This window comes from Schistocerca gregaria, chromosome 6 (assembly GCF_023897955.1).
Source record: "Schistocerca gregaria isolate iqSchGreg1 chromosome 6, iqSchGreg1.2, whole genome shotgun sequence".
Taxonomy (NCBI): Eukaryota; Metazoa; Arthropoda; class Insecta; order Orthoptera; family Acrididae; genus Schistocerca; species Schistocerca gregaria.
Window position 1 is genome coordinate 371,518,626 of NC_064925.1, and position 24,281 is coordinate 371,542,906.

A 24,281-nucleotide genomic window follows, 5' to 3' on the forward strand; every position below is an offset into this window, starting at 1 on the left:
GAAGAAGAAAATAAATTTGTGTGTGTGTGTGTGCGTGTGCGTAGGGTGGGAATGCGCACGTGCATTCAGTCATTGTCACCTAGATGATATTGTAGGTTTGGAGCAAATTAGGTATGAACAGAAACCCTATTCAATGACAAAACAACCATTAACAATAGGGATCTGGATGTCTTGAAGAGGTGGCATTGACATGGGAAGCAGAGCATTTGGTGAGAGAACTGAGCCGAGAAAGTGATTGACTATGAAGTCTTCCCATACCCCAAGGCCCATCCCCATGCTGTCCAAAATAATGAAGAGCAACCTCCTGTGATACACAATTGGTGTTCTCTCAATCCACACCCACCTTTCTGATAACAGTAACTGAGGATATCTTTTTCCATGACAACTGGGTTTCACAACAGTACTGCATACAAATTTTGATGCTGTCGGGAGCACTCAGATGTGACTTCTATGCCAACCTGTTTGCAGGTGATCTAGAGGAGTCTTCTAAAGTGATCCACAATCCTGAGCAGTGCACTTTGTCTAAATTCGCTAATGATAGCTCATGATTAAAAAATGAATAAATAAAAACAAAAGGCTCACACTGGAAAAGGATGGGGAAAGAAATCAGCCACGTTCTTTTCAAAGGAACCATCTGTCATTTACCTCAAATGATATAGTACACGTATGGAAACTTTTGTTGCTACCAAATGCTGACAGTGTCCACCATTGCACTCTCTTGCTTGATTTAGAATTGGAATCAGTAATTCATACTGTATTAACAATGAAGTACATTATTACTAAACTGTTTAATGCAAGCAAGGTCGTTACACCCTTTCCTTCAGAACTCACTGTCACCTCTTACGTTTCTTCTACTGGGTTTTCCTCTGTTTCTGAATGTTGACCTCCATCTTTTTCATGACTGTTCCCATTTAATCCATCAATCACAAACAGGATCTCCATTTTGAGAGCTGTCACAAATACCTTTCTGAAACTTCTGTCATATGAATCAAATGTTCCTTTCTTGTGACAACCTTACACAATCACCTCCATAGTTCCATTCAGTTGACAGTAAGCTTTTGCTCCCTATTATTTACTACATTGTTGTATGACAAGTCAATTCCTGTTAATCACTAATGAACTTACAGGGTGACTGCAATCTGCTAAGACAGTCTAGGCAATAAAATTTATTTTTCAGTGTCAAACTTATGCCATTGCTAAACAACTTGAATTATCATGTATAACAATTCTTCTTCCCCAGATTCTTTGGCGAATATTTGGAACCCATATCTATTGGTAGATTTAAAAATACATAATAAATTGAGAAGGGTTATACATTGTTATCCCCAGAAATTATGTATTTCATCGTTATGTGAAAAAAACCTTATTCTGTCGTTCGAAGTGTTAATGAAGGTTACCACATATATGGATTACACTTTAGTCCTAGTTTAATTAATAGCAATAATTAGCAGAAAGTTCATATTTAAAACATAAGACTTTAAATTGATTTCAACGAAGCACCATGACACCATAAATTTAGTAAACAGACAAGAACTTCCCACAATATTGCCAGAAAGTACCCATAACGTTAATATGAAAATTAAGAAAAGCTCATCGTGGTTTGTGGAGCATAATTTCAGACACGGACTTGTCACATTGACAAGTAATCACACATTAGCACACTATAATTTATTGAACACCATTTTGAATCAGGCTGTAAAAGTTGCTCATAATAAGCAAGCAGAGTGGCAGTATATTTACCTTCACAATGCAAATTATCTATGAATTTAAACAAAATGTTGTCTACATATTCTTATTTTATGAAATAGTGTTAAAAATATAAAAAGGAAGTATAATTAATTACTAATTCTGGTCACAGTAAAAGAGTCAGAAATAATTATAACTATGCTTCTGACTCAAGTGCAAAGTGAATTGCTGCACAGCAGCAACACAATGTGGAAAAAATAAAAATTTCAAATATAAACACACGTAATGTACATCATTCCCACTATGACTGTACAACATAGTACTTACAATATAAACCAGTTAATTGTAAGCAGTTTGATAAAAAGAACACCACCACCACTGCAATAAACAGTGGCACTCAACATACAAAATATTATAATGTAAAGGTATCACAGCTATGGCTGGCATTAAAAAATACTACTCAACAACACACAAAATGAGAGGAAACAATGGTAGGGTAGCCAACTCCTCCCTCCTCTCACCCACCAAACAGAAGTCACACACACACACACACACACACACGTACTGATCTCTGGCAATTTTTAGAGGAAAGCAGGAAGATTAACCTGTATAGTCTCACAGCGTGAAGTGAACTTCAATTATTCAAGCACCCCCGTCTCCCAACACAAACACACAAACACACAAACACACAAACACACAAACACACACACACACACACACACACACACACACACACACACACACACACACACACACACACTCACTCACTCACCTCACCTCACTCACTCACCCTCTCTATATGCAACACTTAAAATATCACAAATGCTTCACTGTTATCAACACTTAACATTTCTACCATAATCAAAGGGGAGTGCCATTATAGCTTGCATTTTGGTTTCGTTGCAACTGAGACACAGACGCAGGTACTGTGACCCACATGAGATGGCCAAAACTGCTAACAACTAGAATACTTATATTATTCAGATATCCTAATAAGTGGTATAAAGTAATAAGAGCTTTTGTCTGTAATAATTTGTTGAGGTCTGTTGGTTTACGGTAAAAATGAAAGACGATCACCCAAATTTGCACTCTGGCAACACTGATGATAAATATAAATAAGCTTTTATGCAAGATGCAGCTCATCACATTCTGAAGCACTGGAAGGAAGCTGGCAGCGTATTTTTCTCCATTACTGAAAGAATCAGTTTGACCTTATTAAAGGCCTTTTAATCAGACAAATTAATTGGAGTTGAATAACGAGAACTCCAGTCTCTTTCAAATATTGCCTGAAGCTGCCCACGGATGCTGCTCTTTGATTCAGGTGAAGAGGCTTCGGTGGCATTGTCTCTCACAACAAGCCCGACACCACCAGTTTTTGTGAAGTAATCACCAGACCAGTTTGATGTACCTGCAAGCATAAAAAAGTTTCAAAATTAAAAAAAAGGCAGTACTATACAATACCAGCATTATTACATTTCCTTTATTTACACTGACAAATTGCTTATATTTATACTCCACAATATATACATGTTGTTGCTCATTTTATTTAGCTTGCTCAGTAGTGTGGTCACAGTACTAATATTATTAGAATTGGCAAATAACAAACCTTAAACAGAAATCATTTCATATAGTAGCCAGTTGGCTTTTGTCTCGGGATCTTCAGCAGTCATTTGTGATGGTCCCGAGACAAAAGCCAACAGGCAACATGTCAACAAGTGACCACAAAAGAACCAAGAATCCTGTGTAAAAGACTGATCTCTGATAATCTGTATTAAAAGGCGTGTGAACATTTTTGAATCCTGTAACTGAGATAGGATGTGGATAGCAGCCCAGTACTCACCTAGGTAGGTGTCGAAACCAGCTAAAAACCACGTCCAGGCTGGCTGGGACACCAGCCGTCATTGGTAATTCACTATGCAGATGCACTCTGGGGCCGGCATGTCTCAGAAGTGTCATGCTGACATGCACACACAAGTGACAAGTTGGCCATCTGGGTGACAAGGTGGCCAAATCATTCGCTCAAGCTGTCCACAACGTTCTACAAACCAGTCGCAAACAATTCTACATCTACATGACTACTCTGCAATTCACATTTAAGTGCTTGGCAGAGGGTTCGTCGAACCACAATCATACTATCTCTCTACTATTCCACTCCCGAACAGCGAGCGGGAAAAATGAACACCTAAACCTTTCTGTTCGAGCTCTGATTTCTCTTATTTTATTTTGATGATCATTCCTACCTATGTAGGTTGGGCTCAACAAAATATTTTCGCATTCGGAAGAGAAAGTTGGTGACTGAATTTTCGTAAAAAGGTCTCGCAGCGACGAAAAACGTATATGCTGTAATGACTTCCATCCCAACTCGTGTATCATATCTGCCACACTCTCCCCCCTATAACGCGATAATACAAAACGAGCTGCCCTTTTTTGCACCCTTTCGATGTCCTCCGTCAATCCCACCTGGTAAGGATCCCACACCGCGCAACAATATTCTAACAGAGGACGAACGAGTGTAGTGTAAGCTGTCTCTTTAGTGGACTTGTTGCATCTTCTAAGTGTCCTGCCAATGAAACGCAACCTTTGGCTCGCCTTCCCGACAATATTATCTATGTGGTCCTTCCAACTGAAGTTGTTCGTAATTTTAACACCCAGGTACTTAGTTGAATTGACAGCCTTGAGAATTGTACTATTTATCAAGTAATCGAATTCCAACGGATTTCTTTTGGAACTCATGTGGATCATCTCACACTTTTCGTTATTTAGCGTCAACTGCCACCTGACACACCATACAGCAATCTTTTCTAAACCGCTTTGCAACTGATACTGGTCTTCGGATGATCTTACTAGACGGTAAATTACAGCATCATCTGCGAACAGTCTAAGAGAACTGCTCAGATTGTCACCCAGGTCATTTATATATATCAGGAACAGTAGAGGTCCCAGGACGCTTCCCTGGGGAACACCTGATATCACTTCAGTTTTACTCAATGATTTGCCGTCTGTTACTACGAACTGCGACCTTCCTGACAGGAAATCACGAATCCAGTCGCACAACTGAGACGATACCCCATAGCTCCGCAGCTTGATTAGAAGTCGCTTGTGAGGAACGGTGTCAAAAGCTTTCCGGAAATCTAGAAATACGGAATCAACTTGAGATCCCCTGTCGATAGCGGCCATTACTTCGTGCGAATAAAGAGCTAGTTGCGTTGCACAAGAGCGATGTTTTCTGAAGCCATGTTGATTACGTGTCAATAGATCGTTCCCTTCGAGGTGATTCATAATGTTTGAATACAGTATATGCTCCAAAACCCTACTGCAAACCGACGTCAATGATATAGGTCTGTAGTTAAATGGATTACTCCTACTACCCTTCTTGAACACTGGTGCGACCTGCGCAATTTTCCAATCTGTAGGTACAGATCTATCGGTGAGCGAGCGGTTGTATATGAGTGCTAAGTAGGGAGCTATAGTATCAGCGTAATCTGAAAGGAACCTAATCGGTATACAATCTGGACCTGAAGACTTGCACGTATCAAGCGATTTGAGTTGCTTCGCAACCCCAAAGGTATCTACTTCTAAGAAACTCATGCTAGCAGATGTTCATGTTTCAAATTCTGGAATATTCCATTCGTCTTCCCTGGTGAAGGAATTTCGGAAAACTGCGTTCAATAACTCCGCTTTAGCGGCACAGTCGTCAATAACAGTACCATCGGCACTGCGCAGCGAAGGTATTGACTGCGTCTTGCCGCTTGTGTACTTTACATACGACCAGAATTTCTTTGGATTTTCTACCAAATTTCGAGACAATGTTTCGTTGTGGAACCTATTAAAGGCATCTCGCATCGAAGTACGTGCCAAATTTCACACGTCTGTAAATTTTAGCCCATCTTCGGGATTTCGCGTTCTTCTGAACTTCGCATGCTTTTTCCGTTGCCTCTGCAACAGCGTTCGGACCTTTTTTTGTGTACCACGGGGGGGTCCGTTCCATCTCTTACCAATTTATGAGGTATGAATCTCTCAATTGCTGTTGCTACTATATCTTTGAATTTGAGCCACTTCTCGTCTACATTCGCATAGTCAGTTCGGAAGGAATGGAAATTGTGTTTTAGGAAGGCTTCTAGTGGCACTTTATCCGCTTTTTTAAACAAAATTATTTCGCGTTTGTTTCTGATGGATTTGGAAGAAATGGTATTGAGCCTAGCTACAATGACCTTGTGATCACTAATCCCTGTATCAGTCATGATGCTCTCTATCAGCTCTGGATTGTTTGTGGCCAAGAGGTCAAGTGTGTTTTCGCAACCATTTACAATTCGCGTGGGTTCGTGGACTAACTGCTCGAAATAATTTTCGGAGAAAGCATTTAGGACAATCTTGGAAGACGTTTTCTGCCTACCACCGGTTTTGAACAAGTATTTTTGCCAACATACCGAGGGTAGGTTGTGGGCCAGTGACATGGCGCATTGTCATCTGTACAAATTCCACTGTTTGGCTGCAAATGGTGTTTCAGTAGCCAAACATAACTGTTTCCAGTCAATGATCAGTTCACTCAGACCAGAGGACCCACTACATTCCATGTAAACACAGCCTACACCATTTCGGGGCCACCACCCACTTGCACAGAGCCTTGGCAACAATTTGGGTCCATGGCTTTGTGGGATCTGCGCCACACTCAAACTTTACCATCAGCTCTCACCAACTGAAACTGGTACTCATCTGACCAGGCCACAGTTTCCCAGTTGTCCAGGGTTCAACTGATATGGTCACAAGCCCAGGAGAGGCACTGCAGGCAGTGTCGTGCTGTTAACAATGGCATTCGCATCGGTCGTTCACTGCCATAAGCTATTAAGACCAAATTTCATCACACTGTCCTCTCATAATGGATGCATCTGCTGTATATCTGACAATTATTTCTGCAATAATTTCATGCTGGCATGTCCGTTAGTAATAACTCTACACAAATACCGCTACTCTTGGTTGTTAAGTGAAGGCTGTTGGCCACTTTGTTGTCTGCAGTGAGGGGTAATGCCTGAATGCCTCTCTCATGCTCGGCACACTCTTGACACCATAGATGTCATATTTAATTCTCTAATGATTTCTGAAATTAAAGTCCCACAATTTTAGTTCCAACTATCATTTCTCATTCAAAGTCTGTTTTACCATCATGCGACCACAACTGCGTGTGAACCCTTTCCACATGAATCACCTGAATAAAAATGACAGCTCTGCCAATGCCCTACCCTTTTATAACTTGTGTACGCAATACTACCACCATCTGTGTATAGGTATATCACTGTCCCATGACTTGTGACTTCAGTGTTAAGTATAACCTTGTCAGACAAGAAGAATGAGAAAGCGAAAGAACTGAGGTGCAAAGGGAGGGTGCAAAGTTGATAAGGAGAGAGAGTTTCACCAGCGAAGGGAAGGGAGCAGCATTACTATCAGGAGTGGGGGAGATGGGAAAGCAAGACAACTGGGGATGAAGGGGGAGAGCAAGAGAGGTGGAGGGGGGGATGGAGGGGGGGGGGGGGCAGACAAGGTAAAGTGATGGTGGGGAACTGGGTAAAGGGAGAAAACTAACAGTTGGCTCTTACCAATATAGGCTGTGTTGTCAGTCACCATATACTTGTTGTGATTCACTCTTGCAAATGGTATTTTGGCTTGCTCAGCAGTACTCGAAACCTTGAAGTGTTTCTGAAAAAAATGGAAGATTCCAAGTGTATCATCAACATATGGCAAAAACCTATAGCAGATGTCGCACAAAATGGAATGTGATGTACACAAGTACTAATAGTGCAGTCATGGATCAAACATAATTCCAAAAAGAACAGTTTAAATATATTGGATAAATTTAAATTATGCTGTTACAAACATACGAAAGTATAGAAATTATCTAAACCACTGTGAGGTACAAAATTCAGCAAAGACAAGAGAAAATTCTTCTCTCAATCCTGTTATATTGGAAGAATTTTTTAACATAATTCTTATAATATCAATGTGATGTGTTGAAGCTCAAATATTGTTAGTCCACTTACTGTTAAAGTAATAATGAAAACTTGTAAAGGCTCTTGACAAGGAGAATGTATCAGATGTAGAATTTTGCGAAGATACACAAAAATATGGAAGGAGATAATCCTTTGTCACATGTAATTTTTGATGTGGAAGTAAGATTCCACTGAAGTCAATAAAAGCAATTTACACAACACTTGTGGACTGCAAGATTACCATGAAACACGTTAACTTAAACAGTATTTACCTAAAGTGAACAAGTTTCTATTCATGCCACTAACAAATGTTTATGGCTCTTGTTTTTATTAAAAACAGTTATTGGCATAACATACCTAACAGGGCTGTAAAACAGGCTTAATATTCAAGTCAATATGCATTCAATGCACTTTGGTTTAAAACACAGGCAGGCTTTGCCCCATTGACAGCAATATATCTGTTAAATTCTGAACAAATTTCTACCTCAACATGGAATATATTACTTTGCGTACAGGAAGTGGACTTAGAACTTATATCCTGGTCACCTACCTCTTCTCCTATCACACCTCACAATTAACTTGTGGAAGCTATTTATTTTTCCCGTCTAGCAACAACATTGGAAAACCTAATAATCTGTTTAAAAATTGCTGCTAACTCCGTACTATTATAAACCAGCCACTGAACGTGGATGAATTCAGCTACAATCTGGCTGTTGCCAGTGCATCAAGAAGTGAGCATACTGGACATTTATGAACTTCCATGTCCCTATGATCAAATATAAGTTATAGCACTCGCATATGATGTACAGTTCATGAAATGCCAAAGCATAAAACTGAGTCCATCATTTTGAATTCTGTAACGTACATGACAGTGTCTGTCTGTCTGTCTGTCTGTCTCTCTCTCTCTCTCTCTCTCTCTCTCTCTCTCTGTTAGCTGGCGGTGTGGGGATAGTGGAGGGAGTTCAGCACCCCTGTGTAATTCAATTCAGTAATTGCTGACATTACTGAACTACCGTTTGTGCAATAACTGCAAATGAAACTGGCCACTGTCATCAAAAATTCACCTGTTAATTACAAGCTGTTATGTATCTTTTCATGCAAAAAACATGAAAGCCATAGGCACTCATAGTGAACTTTGTGCAATGTGCAGACAGAACATTAAATGTGATAGTGCTGTAAGAAAATGGTGCCACTTGTTGACAACCATTTGTTACAACATATAAACTTGTTGCAAATGTTAATGGTAGATTTGGCAAAAATTGTTGAGTCACAATTACAGAATTTTCAGTCATTTCCCTCAGACAGCATGGGCAGTATTGTATGAATAAGCTTGGTTACTACAAATTCTGTCAACAGTGGGTCCCAATGCTTCTCACTGATGTCCACAAAATGAAAAAGTTGGGAATTGCATTATTGTTTCTACTGCAGTATGATGCAGATGGAGACCAGTTCCTCAATCACGCTGTGATGGGGGATTAAACATGGATTACATGCGTCAGTGTTGAAACAAAACACAAATCAATGGACTGGAGCTATACCAGCTTGCCAACTAAGCCTTTATAGTGCTGCCAAACTTTTGTTTTTATTGACAAAAACTGATAATTGTGTTTTAGGGCAGAAAGGGAGTACTCATTGTTACCTTGTTAATTTTATGAAAAGGGGCAGATTAAAAAACTCAAATTTACTCCAAAATCCTAAACAAATCCTTGACAGCCGTTAAGAACAGAAAGTGTATGATGTTGAGTTCTGGTATCAGTTTTGTGCACAACAACATTAGGCTGCACAAACACATATGTTGCTTAACAGTTTGAACTGGACACTGATCATCCCCCATACATCCTTGACTTGTCAGTCAATGATTTTCACCAGTTTCTGAAGATGGGCTTCACAATGACAACAAGCTAAAGGAAAATCTCCAAGTATAGCTTAGCTCACAAGTGTTAGTATTCTATGAGAGTATTGAGAGATAGTTACAAAGAAAAATAGCTGACAGTTGTAGCTTTAAGTTGCACATAATAAAATTAATTTTAATGTACTGATACATTATTTAAGAAAACAGAACCCTGTTTCTGAGTAGTCCTCATATTTAGATGCTGAAAAGGAAACTGTATCCATCACTATCCTGTGCCTTTTGTTGAACTATTACAAACAATTACATACCACTCTAACAGTAACACCATGGTAAGAGCCGCTAATGGCAGCCAGAGATCGCAGGAAGTAATCCATTGACGGCTTCGTGCTGTTCCACTCACTGATCAGCAACCTTATCTCCACACGGCGATTGACTGCAGCTTCTCTCAGAGTGTCATCGATGACTTGCCACAGCCTATAAGACACACAGGTACTCTACTGTACTTATCTGTGATACAAAACACAAAACAGCAGCAAATCCATAATTTATTTATTTTACTTACTCTTTCATTTATTTATTTAAGCTGATATCATTAGGGCTTACCTCATATGGGACAAGTGTTTCATGCATATAGCATTTCTTTTACATCACAGTCATCCAAAATAATTTTAATATGGCAAACAGTAATGAAATGATTTGAGTCAGTACATACAGAGAATATGAATAGCAAGTACTGACTAAGAACTACAAAAGTTAATACTGTCAATACTACTTCTACTGTTGCTGTTGATGTTGCTGCTCCTGCCACTAACAATAATAATACTGATGATGATGATGATGATGATGATGATGATGATGATGATGGATGATGATAATAATAACAGTGGCACATATAAAAAAATTTGTAGGTGTACAAAATAGTATTTTGTGATAGAGCAACCTCTGGGGAAAGAAAATTTACAGATAGCACTATCTAAGAACACTGGAAAATAAGGAAAATCTGGTTGGAAATAAGAATGTAAAGGAATAAAGAGTGCGTACAGGGACAACGGTTGTTGTTACTGTTGCTTCAGTAGGTACATCATTAACTGCCTTTTGAAACTGGAGACATTATTCAGTTCTCAAATATAATCAGGGTGTTCCTCACATGTTTTTCAGACAACAGCCTTAAGATCGAGGAAAGATATGAGCGACAGTGTTCATTGATAGGGCAGTAGAGGAGACAGAGTGTATGGAAATCTCTGCATTTGTCTGCATGCAGCCAGAACAACTGTGCATATGATTGTGAAATGTGAGAGTCAAACATCACATATATCGGAACAGGCATTCATAATCACTTTCAGGTGCTGTGAGCTTTCCTGAGAAAGATCTTGCAGGACATCATCACTGTAATCAATAAACCAGTAATTGGCAATGTAAGTGTTTGTGCAAGTTTCTTTTCATGTCAAAAAAGAAGAGGTTTTATATTTTTGTAGGGCATGGATAGATGTTGACGCCTTCTTGCATATTGCAGTTACACACTCAGTTCAGTTTAGATTTTCATCGATTATAACTCCTGGACCCTTTGCTGTGACCACAGAAACAGTAACTGTTATGCATTTGATACTGATTGAGTCATATAATCTCAATGAAACTGTGTTTAAATACCTTACTAGTTACTGTGAAATCAAATTTAATATGTATCAGCCAGATTCATTATGGGGTATACAACCTCTAAATAGTACTCTAAAAGTAGGACTACACCATATTATCTGCACTGCCGCAGACTTTTAGTACTACTTCCTCTGTGACTACATCTGATGTGATTGGATTAGTCTTATCTATAGCAGTGCCAGAAGTAAGAACACTGCTGAAAACTTAAAATGCACAGCCACTGAGCATATTTGAGAGAGAGAGAGAGAGAGAGAGAGAGAGAGAGAGAGAGAGAGAGAGAGAGAGAGAGATGGGGGGTGGGGGGAGAGATACATTTGCCCTCCTGGAATCTGGAACACACTGCTTATTCACTGTAGTCTTCTCATACATTTCTTGAAATGGTTGTTTGTGACTAATAAACCACAGGTTAAATATATGCTGGATTTACATTAACGAATGTACTCAGGAATACTGAGGTGTGTGAAATCGCTGGATAATTTAGGTTTGCAGCTTGACAAATTGTTTGCAATAACTTGTACAGCAACTGTTACCTCTGCAGAGGTTTAGGTGCTGTCCTACAATGAAGGTGGAAGTGATCCATTGCTGAACTAAACTTCATAGACGGAGAGGGTATGTGATGTTATTCCAGTGATTACAAAGTCGAGTCCGATCTGTCTGAGTATAGTGTCAAAGTGCTGACACAAGCTGACCCACCACTGATGTAATTTGAACTTGATAAACTGGCACTTGTAGGGAGTTGACATCCAAGCTGGTCCCACACATCTATCTCTACATCACACTAGATGTATTGGGTGTACAAGCATTGGTCAGTTGAAAACTGGCATCATGAAATTGTAACATGAGAAAGAACACACGAGGACACAGGATGTCTGTGATGAACCACTGTGCTGTCAGAGTTGCCTCAATCATTATGAGCAATTGCTGCCCACACCATGACAACATATGGAACATTCTTTGGCTTTCCAAAACATTAGAACAGGACCTTTCTCCAGGACACCTTCATACTCACTACCAATGATCATCCAAGGTAGCACAGAGCCACGATTCTTCACTGAACACTATCTGTTGTTTCTTTATTATGGGACCTACAGCATATATTATGTAACAGGAGGACATTATACACAGAACTGGAAAACAGTATGCTGCTTGATATTTCGTTCTAGCATACAAGCTTATTTTGGCTTTACTTTCTTCATTAGCACATGTTCTGATGATGTAGATGGAGATATTCCAGCTCTGAGTAAACCGTTACTCCTGCCTGTACTAATTGGTTGTAATGTACATCTGTTTCAGGACAAGGCACTAAAGTAAAAATAAGCTTATATACTAAAATAAAATATCAAGCAGCAATGGTACGGAATGACAGAATGTTGCAGAAATTCCATAACCTGTTCTCAGGTGGACAGTGAAACTGTCCTACAAAGTGCTTGTGCTCAATACAGTGATACTTACTTGTGGTAGCGAGACATTTGTATAGCATTTATCGACAGTCCATAGGTGCACTGTTGGTTCAATGTGTTCAACAAGTGCAATAGTTTGGCAACCAGACATGTTGCCACCAACAGGCTGACAAATTGAGTTTCTTGGGGTGTGCAGGTGACTGTGAGTCGTTCTCTATGCTGTTGCGTGCCTGTGTCATGGAGGTGATGACATGAGCAATTTTGGAAATGCAGGTGTAGTTACTGTGTCTGCCCTGTACTGTACTTGCAGAGTGTATCCTTAATGAAATCCAGTGTTGGTTGTTAAGCCTTGCCAAGATTATACCTGCAGCCCCTGGAGCAAATTTTGATGGCGTCTAACAACAATGCCCCAGCATTTTGAAGTCTGTGCTAAAATCCTGGTACATTTATATTCCACTGCAAATCTCGTACAAACAGGGCTCTGCAACAGCTGACATGTTGGGATATGCCTAACCTGTCAGTACGAGTAACTTTTGAAGTGTTCCAGTTCCTAGAGCACACATTGTGTCTGAGATGGAATCTGCCCTGTGCACTAGTGTGTTCAGTACCCCATTTCTCTAGGCAGAATGGTGGCAGCTGTCTGCAGCTAAATACAGATCAGTGTGTATTTTCTTCCCATACACACTCATTCTCTTGGCCATGATGCTTAGGAATGGTACTCCTTTTTTTCTCCTGTCTTCGTAGTGAATTTGATGTTGGGATGTATGGATTTTACATGTGCAAGGCATTCAAAGAGTTTGTCCTGTACATGGTACCAGATGACAAACTTGTCATCCACATAACTCAAAAAGCAACTGGATATCCATTTTTATGACTTCAACGCTTCCTGCTCGAAGTGGTGCATAATCAAATTTGCAAGCAAGGTGAGAGTGGGCAGCCCATTGTGACTCCCCCCATTTGTTCATAGTATTCTCTATTAAACAGAAAGTATGTGGAGGTCAGGGCATGCCTGAAAATGTGGTGATCTTCCTGTCAAATTTCAGACCACCAAAATCAAGTGACACTCACAGAGGTACCCTGGTGAATAACAAAATGTGAAAGCTCACCAGGATATCTGAATCCCTCAGCCTGAAGTTGTTGAAGCAATTAACAAGGTTTACACTGCCAATGTAATGTAGGAATTTACCCGTATAAGGGCTTAGTGTCTCTGTCAGGTATTTTGGAGCAAATCAGTGGGAGACTACGCTGCTAATAATGGAGGGGGGGGGGGGCAATGAACCACATCTTTGTGCACCTTAGCAAGTCCATACAATCTTGGTGGTAAGAATTTCTTGATGACCAACCTCCTGTAAATCTGAGTCCTTTGAGAAGCACCCTAGTCCTCTTCACCGTCTTCTTTGTGGGGGTCAGCACTGATCTTTCTGTACAACTCACTATCTAGCAAGCTGTGAATCTACTCAGTGTAGTCTTTACGAGGGAGAACAACAGTTTTGTTGCCTTTGCCAACAGGTAAGACAAAAATCTAAGGGCACTGTCTCAGATCACAAATGGCTACCCTCTTTATGCTGGTAATGTTTACTTCATAGACTTAGTTCTTGTCAGAGCATAAGTTTCAAAACACACTTCTTCTGTTGCTTCAGACAGTAGTCACACTACCACTCCTTCAACTGCACTGAAGATGTCCATGACCAGTGTAAAATTAGGAGTGAGAGGAAAGTTAATTCCCCTCTCCAGAACTGAAACAGCATCACCACTCAGCTGCATGTTAGTCAGACTCATGGCAGTCTTGCAGGGGGCCTCCAGTGATAGTTTGTCAGTGTGATATAAAAATTTTGATGTTTACATCCTGTGGCCTTCCAGCGCGCAGAATGAGCTCCACACCGGTAATACCATCAATCTAGTCCCTGGTCCAGAATTTAAAATGATTGGCCAGTCATAAATCCAGTTTAAATAGTTTCCGACAGTTGTACTTAAAACTCCAGTAGGTAATGTGTACCCTCTCATGTACCAAGGTAAGGCTGGCGTGCTTCTTGATTCTCCTGGCTGCTGCTGAAATGACGTGATATGTGACCTTAGCAACATTCAGCACAACACCTCTTCAGAAATGCAACAGCACCGCACAAACAGCATCTTCAGTTGACACAGCTTTTCTTCATGCTGTGATACATCTCTTCCCCTTAAAGGTATGACATGTGGTTCTTCAGTTTCTCCGAGCGTATTTGTTGATAAAACAGTCCACGAGTGTTCATGATGTCCAAAATCGTGCCCAATGCTTCAGTTGTCAGGCATGTCATCACTGCCAGGTGTGCTGACAAGCTGAGACCCTGGGAGCAAATGGCCGAAATACATCCCCCCCGCCCTTGTGAGTCACACTATGTGGTCTTCACCCGGCGGCATGTGTTGGCAACTGCCAAGGCGATGGCACAAGCCTCTGTGATAGCCTAGGTGTAATTACCATTAGCTCAACAAATACACTGAGAGAAACTGAAGAATCACAGCACTGATAAATACTGTGAAGCTGAATGAAATAAGTGTTGTATACTTCTTTATCAGTCAGAAGAATGAGAGAGATGAAAGTTCACCTTTTTCTGCATGTGCCTCCAAAATTGAAGTATTCAGTGACAAACAGTTCATAGACCAGTTTTCTTTGTACACTAGCACTCCTCCATAAGGAAATACTGAACTATGACTGTTGGTACTGAAAATACTAAATAAATAGAAAACAGAAAATGTTTTTTTTAACAATTAAGAGCATTACCTGGCCTAGCCATTCCAATTTGTGTTTTACCAAATAATTTTGAACATTCCTGGAATGATTCCTAACATTATGCTACCTGCTTCCTCCATTCCCGACCCATCATTCACAATTAACTATTTAACATGTCATATGAACACATGAATCTGCTCAGAATATGCTGAGTTTAAACTCTAAAGCTTTTTGACCTTTGTGTACTGTGCAAAGTATGATTCCTGAGCTTGAATGATTATCGGGACTATACAAATCTTTAGAATATGCCATGGGCTTGGCACTAATTTTGCCAGGTGCATATACTCATTTTCTCCAAGTGCTTTCAGTTTCCATTAACAAGTGCTTAAGACTGAAAGTTACAGTTCATAGTTGGTACATTGCATAATACAATTACCCTAAATTTATCATCAAAATTACACAATGATCATACTAACATGAGAAAAGAGTTGCCCATATAATTCATATGGTGTGTTTGGGACATCATAAAGACTAGCCTGAATTCAAGGAATTTGGTAAAGACATAAATCCCTGTGTTAGTTTATTCATGTGCTGTAGTCAGTAATGGAGCAATGTTAATCCTCGAACACAAAAATAAAAAAAAAAAAGGCTGAGTACAAGGTCACCAACATCAAAATTCATTATTAGTACAAGGCCACACTTAAAATGCATGTGACTGGCAGAGATCTTACACATGTCAACAACCAACATAAAAAGTCAAGTAATCAATCTGAAACACTTTCCTTCATACAATGGAAAATCCAAGATGGAATGTAACAATACAAGAAAAGGAAAGTTGTTACCATATAGCGGAGATGCTGAGCCGCGAAAGGTACAATAAGCAGTTCACACAATCGTAGCTTTCAGTGATTAAGGCTTTTGTCAGCAGTAGACACACACACACACACACACACACACACACACACACACACACACACACACACACACACGTGTGTGTGTCTACTGCTGACAAAGGCTTTAATCACTGAAAGCTACAATTGTGTGAACTTTTTATTGTACCTTTCCCTGTACACCAACATTCCTAATGCCCATGACCTTACTGCTATCGAACACTATCTTCCAGACGCCCTATGGATACCAAACCAACAACCTCCTTCCTAGTCTCCATGACCAACTATATCCTCACCCACCCGATGTCGTCGCACCTGCAATAACGAGCAGTCCCTCTCAAAATATACCAGGGGTCCCACTGAAACCTTTACTGACCATAATTATCCTCCAATCCTTGTACAAAAACAAATCTCCCGTGCCTTATCTTGCCAGTCTCCACCACCTCCCAAAGTTTCACAGTCCATCCACAAAGGAGCGTTTCCCTTGTAACTCAGTAGCATCCGGGACTGGAGCAACTGAATACATTTTCCACCAGGGTTTCGATTACCTCTCGTCGTGCCCTGAAATGAGAAATGTCCTGGCCACTATCCTTCCCACACCTCCTATGGTGTATTCTGCCGTCCATTGAACCTACACAATTTACTCCCCAGTCCCCTTACCTCATGGCTCATACCCCTGCAATATACCTACATGCAAGACCTGTCCCATACATCCTCCTACCGCCACCTACTCCAATCTGGTCACTAACATCACCTATCCCATCAAAGGCAGGGCTACCTGTGAAACCAGTCATGTGATTTACAAGCTAAGCTGCAACCTCTGTGCTGCATTCTATGTAGGCATGACAACCAACAAGCTGTCTGTCCGCATGAATGGCCACCAACAAACTGTGGCCAAGAAACAAGTGGAACACCCTGTAGCTGAACACGCTGTCAAACATGATATCCCTCATCGTAATGACTGCTTCACATCCTGTGCCATATGGATCCCTCCCACCAACACCAGCTTTTCTGAATTGCACAGGGTGGGAACACGCGATCTAGTGTTCCTATGTTCCTGTAACCCTCCTGGCCTCAACCTTCGTTAGTCACTGTGCTCACTCATCCAGCCCCCTCCCTGTTCCTATTCCAGCACTACACACTACACACTCGTCTTTTAATTTCTTTTATTTCTCTCCTTTTCGCTACTTACCCCTTCCTCCTCCGCACCTTCTCTCCTGCCATCTGTCTAAACAGTAACACTTGACTGTCTGCCACTCCCACCACACTATCCCTCTCCCTCCCAGCCACAGCCTCCTCCTTACCCCCATCCAGTCACCACTCCCATCATGCACTGGTGCTGCTGTTCCCAGTGTGGTTTCAGCTTTCTGACACTGCAGATGTGTGTGCAAGTTGCATTTATGTGTGTGTGTGTGTGTGTGTGTGTGTGTGTGTGTGTGTGTGCGCGCGCACGTACGTGTACGTGTGTCTACTGCTGACAAAGGCCTTAATGGCCAAAAGCTATGATAGTGTGAACTTTTTATTGTGCCTGTCGTGGCTCAGCATCTCCGCTATACGGTGGGTAGCAAATTTCGTTCTCTCATAGTGAAATATTTTTCTTTTCTAAATAAAGTTTGTCACTATCGCAGCATGCAGTACTCAGAAACCGACAGACCCACATCTAACCCCACACACAAACTTGAAACATCAGTAGCGACAGCCAGAAATTTTACCCATGGAGGAGAAAATCTCTGCTTGGATGACAATACAGTAGTATACCTTTTGCTCATGCACAGCCCAGATGTTTGCAAGCTTGTTTAGATTACATGAGATTTTACATAACAAGAGAGACTGTAGTAGATATTTGAAAATCGAACAAGAGTAGAAATTTCTAAATCGGGAAGTAACACGGAAGTATACAAACACACACACAAAAAATTACAAATAATTATCAGCAAAAGGAGACTGGCATTTTATCAACATATACGAAGATTGAAACTTAATGAAAAAAAATTGAAAGGCAAACGCATCTGTTTTAGGAGATCTAGATGAAATTGTGCATGAATAAATAAGAAATCTTAGACTGAATAAAACACAGAAACAAAAGTTAGATCTTTTTAAGACAAACAGTCCCAAGACAGCACAGGTGAAAATGGACTGTAGTAGAGAGGAAAGAAGAAAGTGAGAAGATGAATGAATAATGGAGAACACATGACATTAACTCATCAGTTTCAACAGGGTCCTTAATTGATCTGTAACAAAAGAAGAAGGAAAAAATACAGCACTGTAAATTGTAATCCTGCAAATATCTGTACCTGAGAATGGACACAATCAGTATAGTATTAAGGTAGTCATCAACAAGAGACTTTACAAACCCGAATATAATTAGGACTATGTTTCATGCATAGTTGTAATCTAATACACATACAACATTATTAATTACTTACTGTACTTTTGGTTCATAAATGATGAGTGGAAGATAATCCATAACAGAAATATAAATAAATTTTTCAGCTGTTCTGATGACTTCCTGAATAGTTAACAAATCTGTTGAACGACCATCTGGGCAGAAAGAGGGTGGTGAACTCTGCAAAAAATGTTCATTACTACTACTTGGCAATAAAAAATTAAATATAACAGGTTCTGTTAATTTTGCTTACTACGTAATACATATAGAAAATAGGAACAGCTATAAAGTGTATGCTACTTGGACAATGACTACTACAAAAAATGCAAATAATTAATTTCTCCAAATGTAAACAACCACCTTCTTGTACATGGAGATGTAGTCAGCACAAATCTGTTATATAACAAGCTATGGTAACACTAACAAAGCACTTACTCCAACATAAGTGAGTGCCTCTGTGCCATTAAATGGGACATTCATTGGATGAAAGATATTGTATGCAGTGTCAAAAATGTCAGGCCATTCACCAGGGATTTCAGAATCTGGTAAACCCAGGAACCAGTATATCTGGAACAAAAACATTATTAAAATATTACTGCAAATAAAGTACTTTTATTTTACAGATTTTTAAGATCTACCTTATTTTCATATGTTTCATACTTTCTCCTTCATGGCATGCCTTCCCAATATGTTGCTTCTTTTTTTTTTCCTTTTTCTTTTTTAAAATCATCTACAGCCAAATACATATGTGGTGTGATCAGAAAGTAATGGGAACTTTAGTTTTTCTTAAAAAATCTTTATTTATCAATGGCAACTTTGTCCTATTTGAAGTAATCTTCCCCTCAGATATAATACATTAGTGCTAATGCTTTTTTCAATCTTGGAAACTCTTCTGGAACTCTATTTTCATTATGGCATACAGCTTCTTCAACAATTCTGTTTTTATCTCATCAATGGTGGCAAAACTGATGTCTCTTCATGGTTCTGCCGCAGCTCATGGTCTCGCGGTCGTGTTCTCGCTTCCTGAGCATGGAGTCCCAGGTTCGATTCCTGGCGGGGTCAGGGATTTTCACTGCCTTGAGATGACTGGGTGTTTGTGTAGTCCTTATCATTTCATCATCATTCACGAAAGTGGCAAGATTGGACTGAGCAAAGGTTGGGAATTTGTACGGGTGCTGACAACCACACAGTTGAGTGCCCCACAAACCAAACAACAACAACAACAACAACAACAACAACAACAGGTCCTCTTCAGCCTCAGGAACAGAAAAGTCACTGTGGGTCATGTCCAGTGAATACAGTGGCTGACACATCATCATAATTTTGTATTTTTGCCAAAAAATAAAACACACACACCGAGGGGTGAGCAGGACCATTATCATGATGCAATTTCCATGAGTGATTTTGCCACAGTAGTGGTCTTTGGATTGCTTCACACAGAAACAAAGCCTAACTTTCACAAAGTATTTTTTTATTGACTGTAAAACCTCAAAGCAGGAACTTATGATGCAGTATCTTATTGTAACATGTGAACGGACTTGTCGAACTTTTTTCGGTCTTGGCTGTTCAGGTAGTTTCCCTTGGAACTACTGTGTCTTTGTTTCGACATCATACCTGTATACCTATGTTTTGTTGCCAGTTATACCTTCTAAATAAGTTCTGGATCATTGTAGATTTCATTTAGGAATTCCTGAGCATGTCTATGTGATGTCACTTTTGGTCAGAATTCAATAATTTCAGAATAAACTTTGCTGCTACACATTTCACGCCCACAACATCAAAAAAAAATTGCTTGGCATAAACCAAAGGATATGCTGACATCATTAGCACCCTCTCTGATGGTGATTCGGCAATTTTCCAGAACCATTATCTTTACTTCTTCCACATTGTGAGTAACTGATATGCTAGGGTATCCAGGGCAGTCATCATCTTCAACGTCTTTTCGACTCTCTTTGAAACATTTATACCACTTGTAACCTCTTGTGTTACTCATAGTAGATTCACCAAATGCCACAGTCAACATTTTGAATTTGGTGCTGCACTATTCCATTCTTCGAGCAAAACTGAATGTAAGTTCTTTGATACACCTTTTTTGAAAGTAAAAGTTCACCGAGCACTCGAAAACATGTATAATCTTTTCAACTGTCAACAATAAACTGTATATTCAAAGCAGCTGAAAATGAAATCATACATCAGAGACATGTGTACCATAAAGATAATTTTTGAAAATTAGATGCACAGGATTGTCTCAAATAAAGCTGATATGCCTCACCCACCAGTTAATCATCTCTAGTCAAAATGCTCATGAAATGGCAACAAAGTCTTGAAATGTCTGTGGCCACATTTGCAGTACCCCTTATAAACAGGTAACTACATGTTTCTTAATGTTACTATTATCTTCTTTTTTGGTTAGTTCATTTTTACATGGTATCGGGCATGCAGCATACTGGTTTTATGTGGGACACTCTGTATTAAGCCTGTTATATTAAAAAACTTCCCGTTACTTTTTGCTCACACCTCTTACTCTATAATTAGTCTGATCTTACTCTCATATTCCCTGCGGGAGTGATATGCAGGGACTGATTGCAACATGTAATTTGACACGCCTGGGGAATATTAAATTATATTTACTTTGTGTAAAATTAGGGAAAGATAACATTTCAGTCGATAATACTGTCAAACTGCAGTATAAAAGGTAACATAGTCCTGCACTATTTATCACTTATTAATGGTTAGAAGAACTTTTTGCCTGTAGTGTCTATTCTTCTCAATTCCAAGGTATAGTCATTACATGGTAAGACACTGATTAAAGTCCTCCTTAAAAGCTTCTGCAGTCAATGTTGTTAGAGCATTCAACAGTGTATTATTCAACTTGCCAAATAATTCTTAGGTCAAAGTCTCTGTCAGTGCTAATCTTCTGCTTATACTGTAAATATCTTATCTGCAATTGGTAAAAAAAATTAATTCATAATGGGAGAATTCAGTTGAGAGAAAATGAAGCTTTTAAAAAGTAAGGAGGCTGAATGATTTGCTAGCACTGTCAAGAAACAAAATTTCAGGTACTGGCAGTAAAATCACCAATTTTCATACAACTTTACAAGTTCCCAGAACTTTTATGTTTCTTCATCATGGAGAAAAGAGGGATTGGTCAAGGAAGTTAGAAGGTTTCCACTCCTAAGAATGAATGAACTTTCAAGTGTTTTGTCAGCAGTATAGATGTTTCATCTGCTGAAGGTATGTACTGAAGAATCATTCTGACTCCTTGTTATAAGAATTCACTGATTGGTAACTGTTAGTTTATTTGGAGCAACTGCTGTAAGTGAAGGATGTTTGTTCTCCCTAAATTTACTCTGAAATTTTCTTTTATGAAAAAAATTTCTGTGTTTTCAATAAAGTATTACATGTGTCTACCTGCTGTTAGGTCAGCCCAGTAGCTACCAGAAGTATCACTGTGGTGCCCAGTGATTGCAAGTCCTACCATCTTACTGATCCTCTGCAGTTATACTAATTCCAAGTGTTAATAGTGTTAGCCATTTCAGGTTGCACCTTTGTTTCAACTGGAACTTCTTAACAAAAGTCCAAGCTATAAAATGACTTCCATTTATATTGAGCTATTAACAGAAGTGTGATCACAAATGAATCAATGTGCAGAAAGGTATGTGTATACGGGAGTGCAGGGTTTGAGGAGGGAGGGGGGCACAAAGCGATTTGCTAGTATCTTCTGCCCATTTGTTTATTTTGATGTTGTTCATTATGTGTGTAAAGAGAATACATGAGAGAGCACAGGGGGAAAGTGTATAATCGAAGTTTTGATGTATCTGTGGAGGAAAGTTTTTACAACACTAAGAGGGAAAATTAATGTAATACCCAACAGTTACTTCCTAGAGAGCTCCATTGTAATTTTCCCCATCTCTTCTCATTTCAAAGTTTGTATTTCATCTACTTTTCTCCATAAGTTCATCAACAGGGAGATTATTTGATTATATAAATGCAAACAAAGAGACACTTGGGAGGCCTTCAAACTATAGGACAACAAATACTGTTTGCACAGTTATCTTACTTAGTCCATTACATGTTTTCTGAGCTCCCATATAAATATTATGATGCAGGACGCAGCATCTGAAAAAATGTTGCACATATTCCTTAAAGCAAACAGTGAAATTTCAGTATCAAATATTAAGAAAATAGGGAAGTATAAGATTGATACACAGTGCAAAGATGACAAGTTGAGTTGCAGACTGCACAATGAAAAGATAGTTATACATTAACTTTTGGCCAAAGCCTTCTTCAGAAAAGGAAAAAACAAACAAACAAAACAACACAACACACATACACACACACATTCATTCACACAAGCACGCACGCCTCATGCACACATGTCCGCTGTTTCCAGCAGCTCAGACCAGAATGTAACTGTCGTATAGAACGGAAACAGCAATCTGGAGGGGAAAGAGGAAGGGGAAGGGATAGCAGGGTGTGTGTGTGTGTGGGGGGGGGGGGGGGGGGGGCAGACAAGAGCGGTGTCTGGCGGAGTGTGCAGAGACTAAAGTGCCAACAGGTGCAGTGTTGGGGGATTGTGGGGCAAGGAGGTGAGGGGGAGTGAAGAGGGGATTTTGGGGGGGGAGGGAAGACAGGGAACAGTAAAGGAGAAGAGTGGAGATCCAGTTGCTGCTTAATGTATTAGGCTCTTCTCAGAACCTCCTTCCTGAATCTACTCCACTAGCCTCTTCACCCCTTCTAAACGCTACCCAAATTCACAAATCCAACAATCCTGGACATCCCATTTTAGCTGGTTATTGTGCCTCCACTGAAAGAATTTCAGCCCTTACTAACCCATCTTCTCATATGTAGCCTCCCATGCCAAAGACGCGAACCACTTCCGTCACAGACTCCCCCTTTGGAGCCCTATTCATCACTGTTCACACCACTTGCCTATACACCAACCTCTCTCATGCCCATGGTCTTGGCACTACTGAACACTAACTCTCCAAACATCCTTCAGACTCCAAACTCACTACCTCATTACTCAAACAATCACAGCACAGCTTTGGGTGCCCTTATGGCACCCTCCTATGCCAACCTGTTAATGGTCTAAGGCTAGAGGAGACCACCTTAGCCTCCCAAAACCGCAAACCCTAGTCTCATTCAGATTCACTGATGATATCTTTATGATCTGGACTCAAGCCCAAGACATCCCTATCTTCATTCCTTCACAACCTCATCTCCTGCTCTCCTATCTGCTTCACCTGTTCCTCCTCAACCCAGTGTGTCATCTTCATGGACATTGACCAACTCCTTTCTGATGGTTCCATCCACACCTCTGTCATTAAACCCAACAACCATACCTGCATTTTGACAGGTGTCACCCATTCCACACCAAAAAATCTCTCCCACATGGTCTAGCCACCTGGGGATGGAGTATCTCTATGACAAGAACTCACTTGCCCAGTATGCTGAACGTCTCACAAAGGCTTTCACAGACAGGCACTATCCCCCAGATGTAGTCTGCAAACAGATTTACTTTGCTATATTTCCACACAACCCAAATTGTCCTAACAACCCCAAAAACCAGCTGTAAAGGAGTGCCCCTTCATCACCCAGTACCAACCTGGACTTTAACAACTGAACCACATTCTTCGCCAGGGCTCTGATTACCTGTCATTAAGCCCTGAAATGAAGGACATCTTAACCAAGATCCTTTCCACCCCTCCTAAAATGGTGTTTCA

The 24,281-nt window shown here is 40.1% G+C and overlaps 1 protein-coding gene across 1 annotated transcript in view; it reads right to left on the reverse strand.

Moving 5' to 3' along the window:
• Positions 1-597: 597 nt before the first annotated feature.
• The window catches only part of LOC126278099 (5'-3' exonuclease PLD3-like), a 79,805-nt gene continuing 56,121 nt past the window's right edge, over positions 598-24,281 (reverse strand). The window contains exons 8-12 of the mRNA XM_049977950.1: positions 18,991-19,122; positions 18,596-18,735; positions 9,828-9,993; positions 7,278-7,377; positions 598-3,094 (exon numbers count right to left, since the gene is read on the reverse strand). Of these exons, the coding sequence (XP_049833907.1) occupies positions 2,913-3,094; positions 7,278-7,377; positions 9,828-9,993; positions 18,596-18,735; positions 18,991-19,122 (720 nt within the window). The 3' untranslated portion in view covers positions 598-2,912. The remainder of the gene's footprint in view (positions 3,095-7,277; positions 7,378-9,827; positions 9,994-18,595; positions 18,736-18,990; positions 19,123-24,281) is intronic.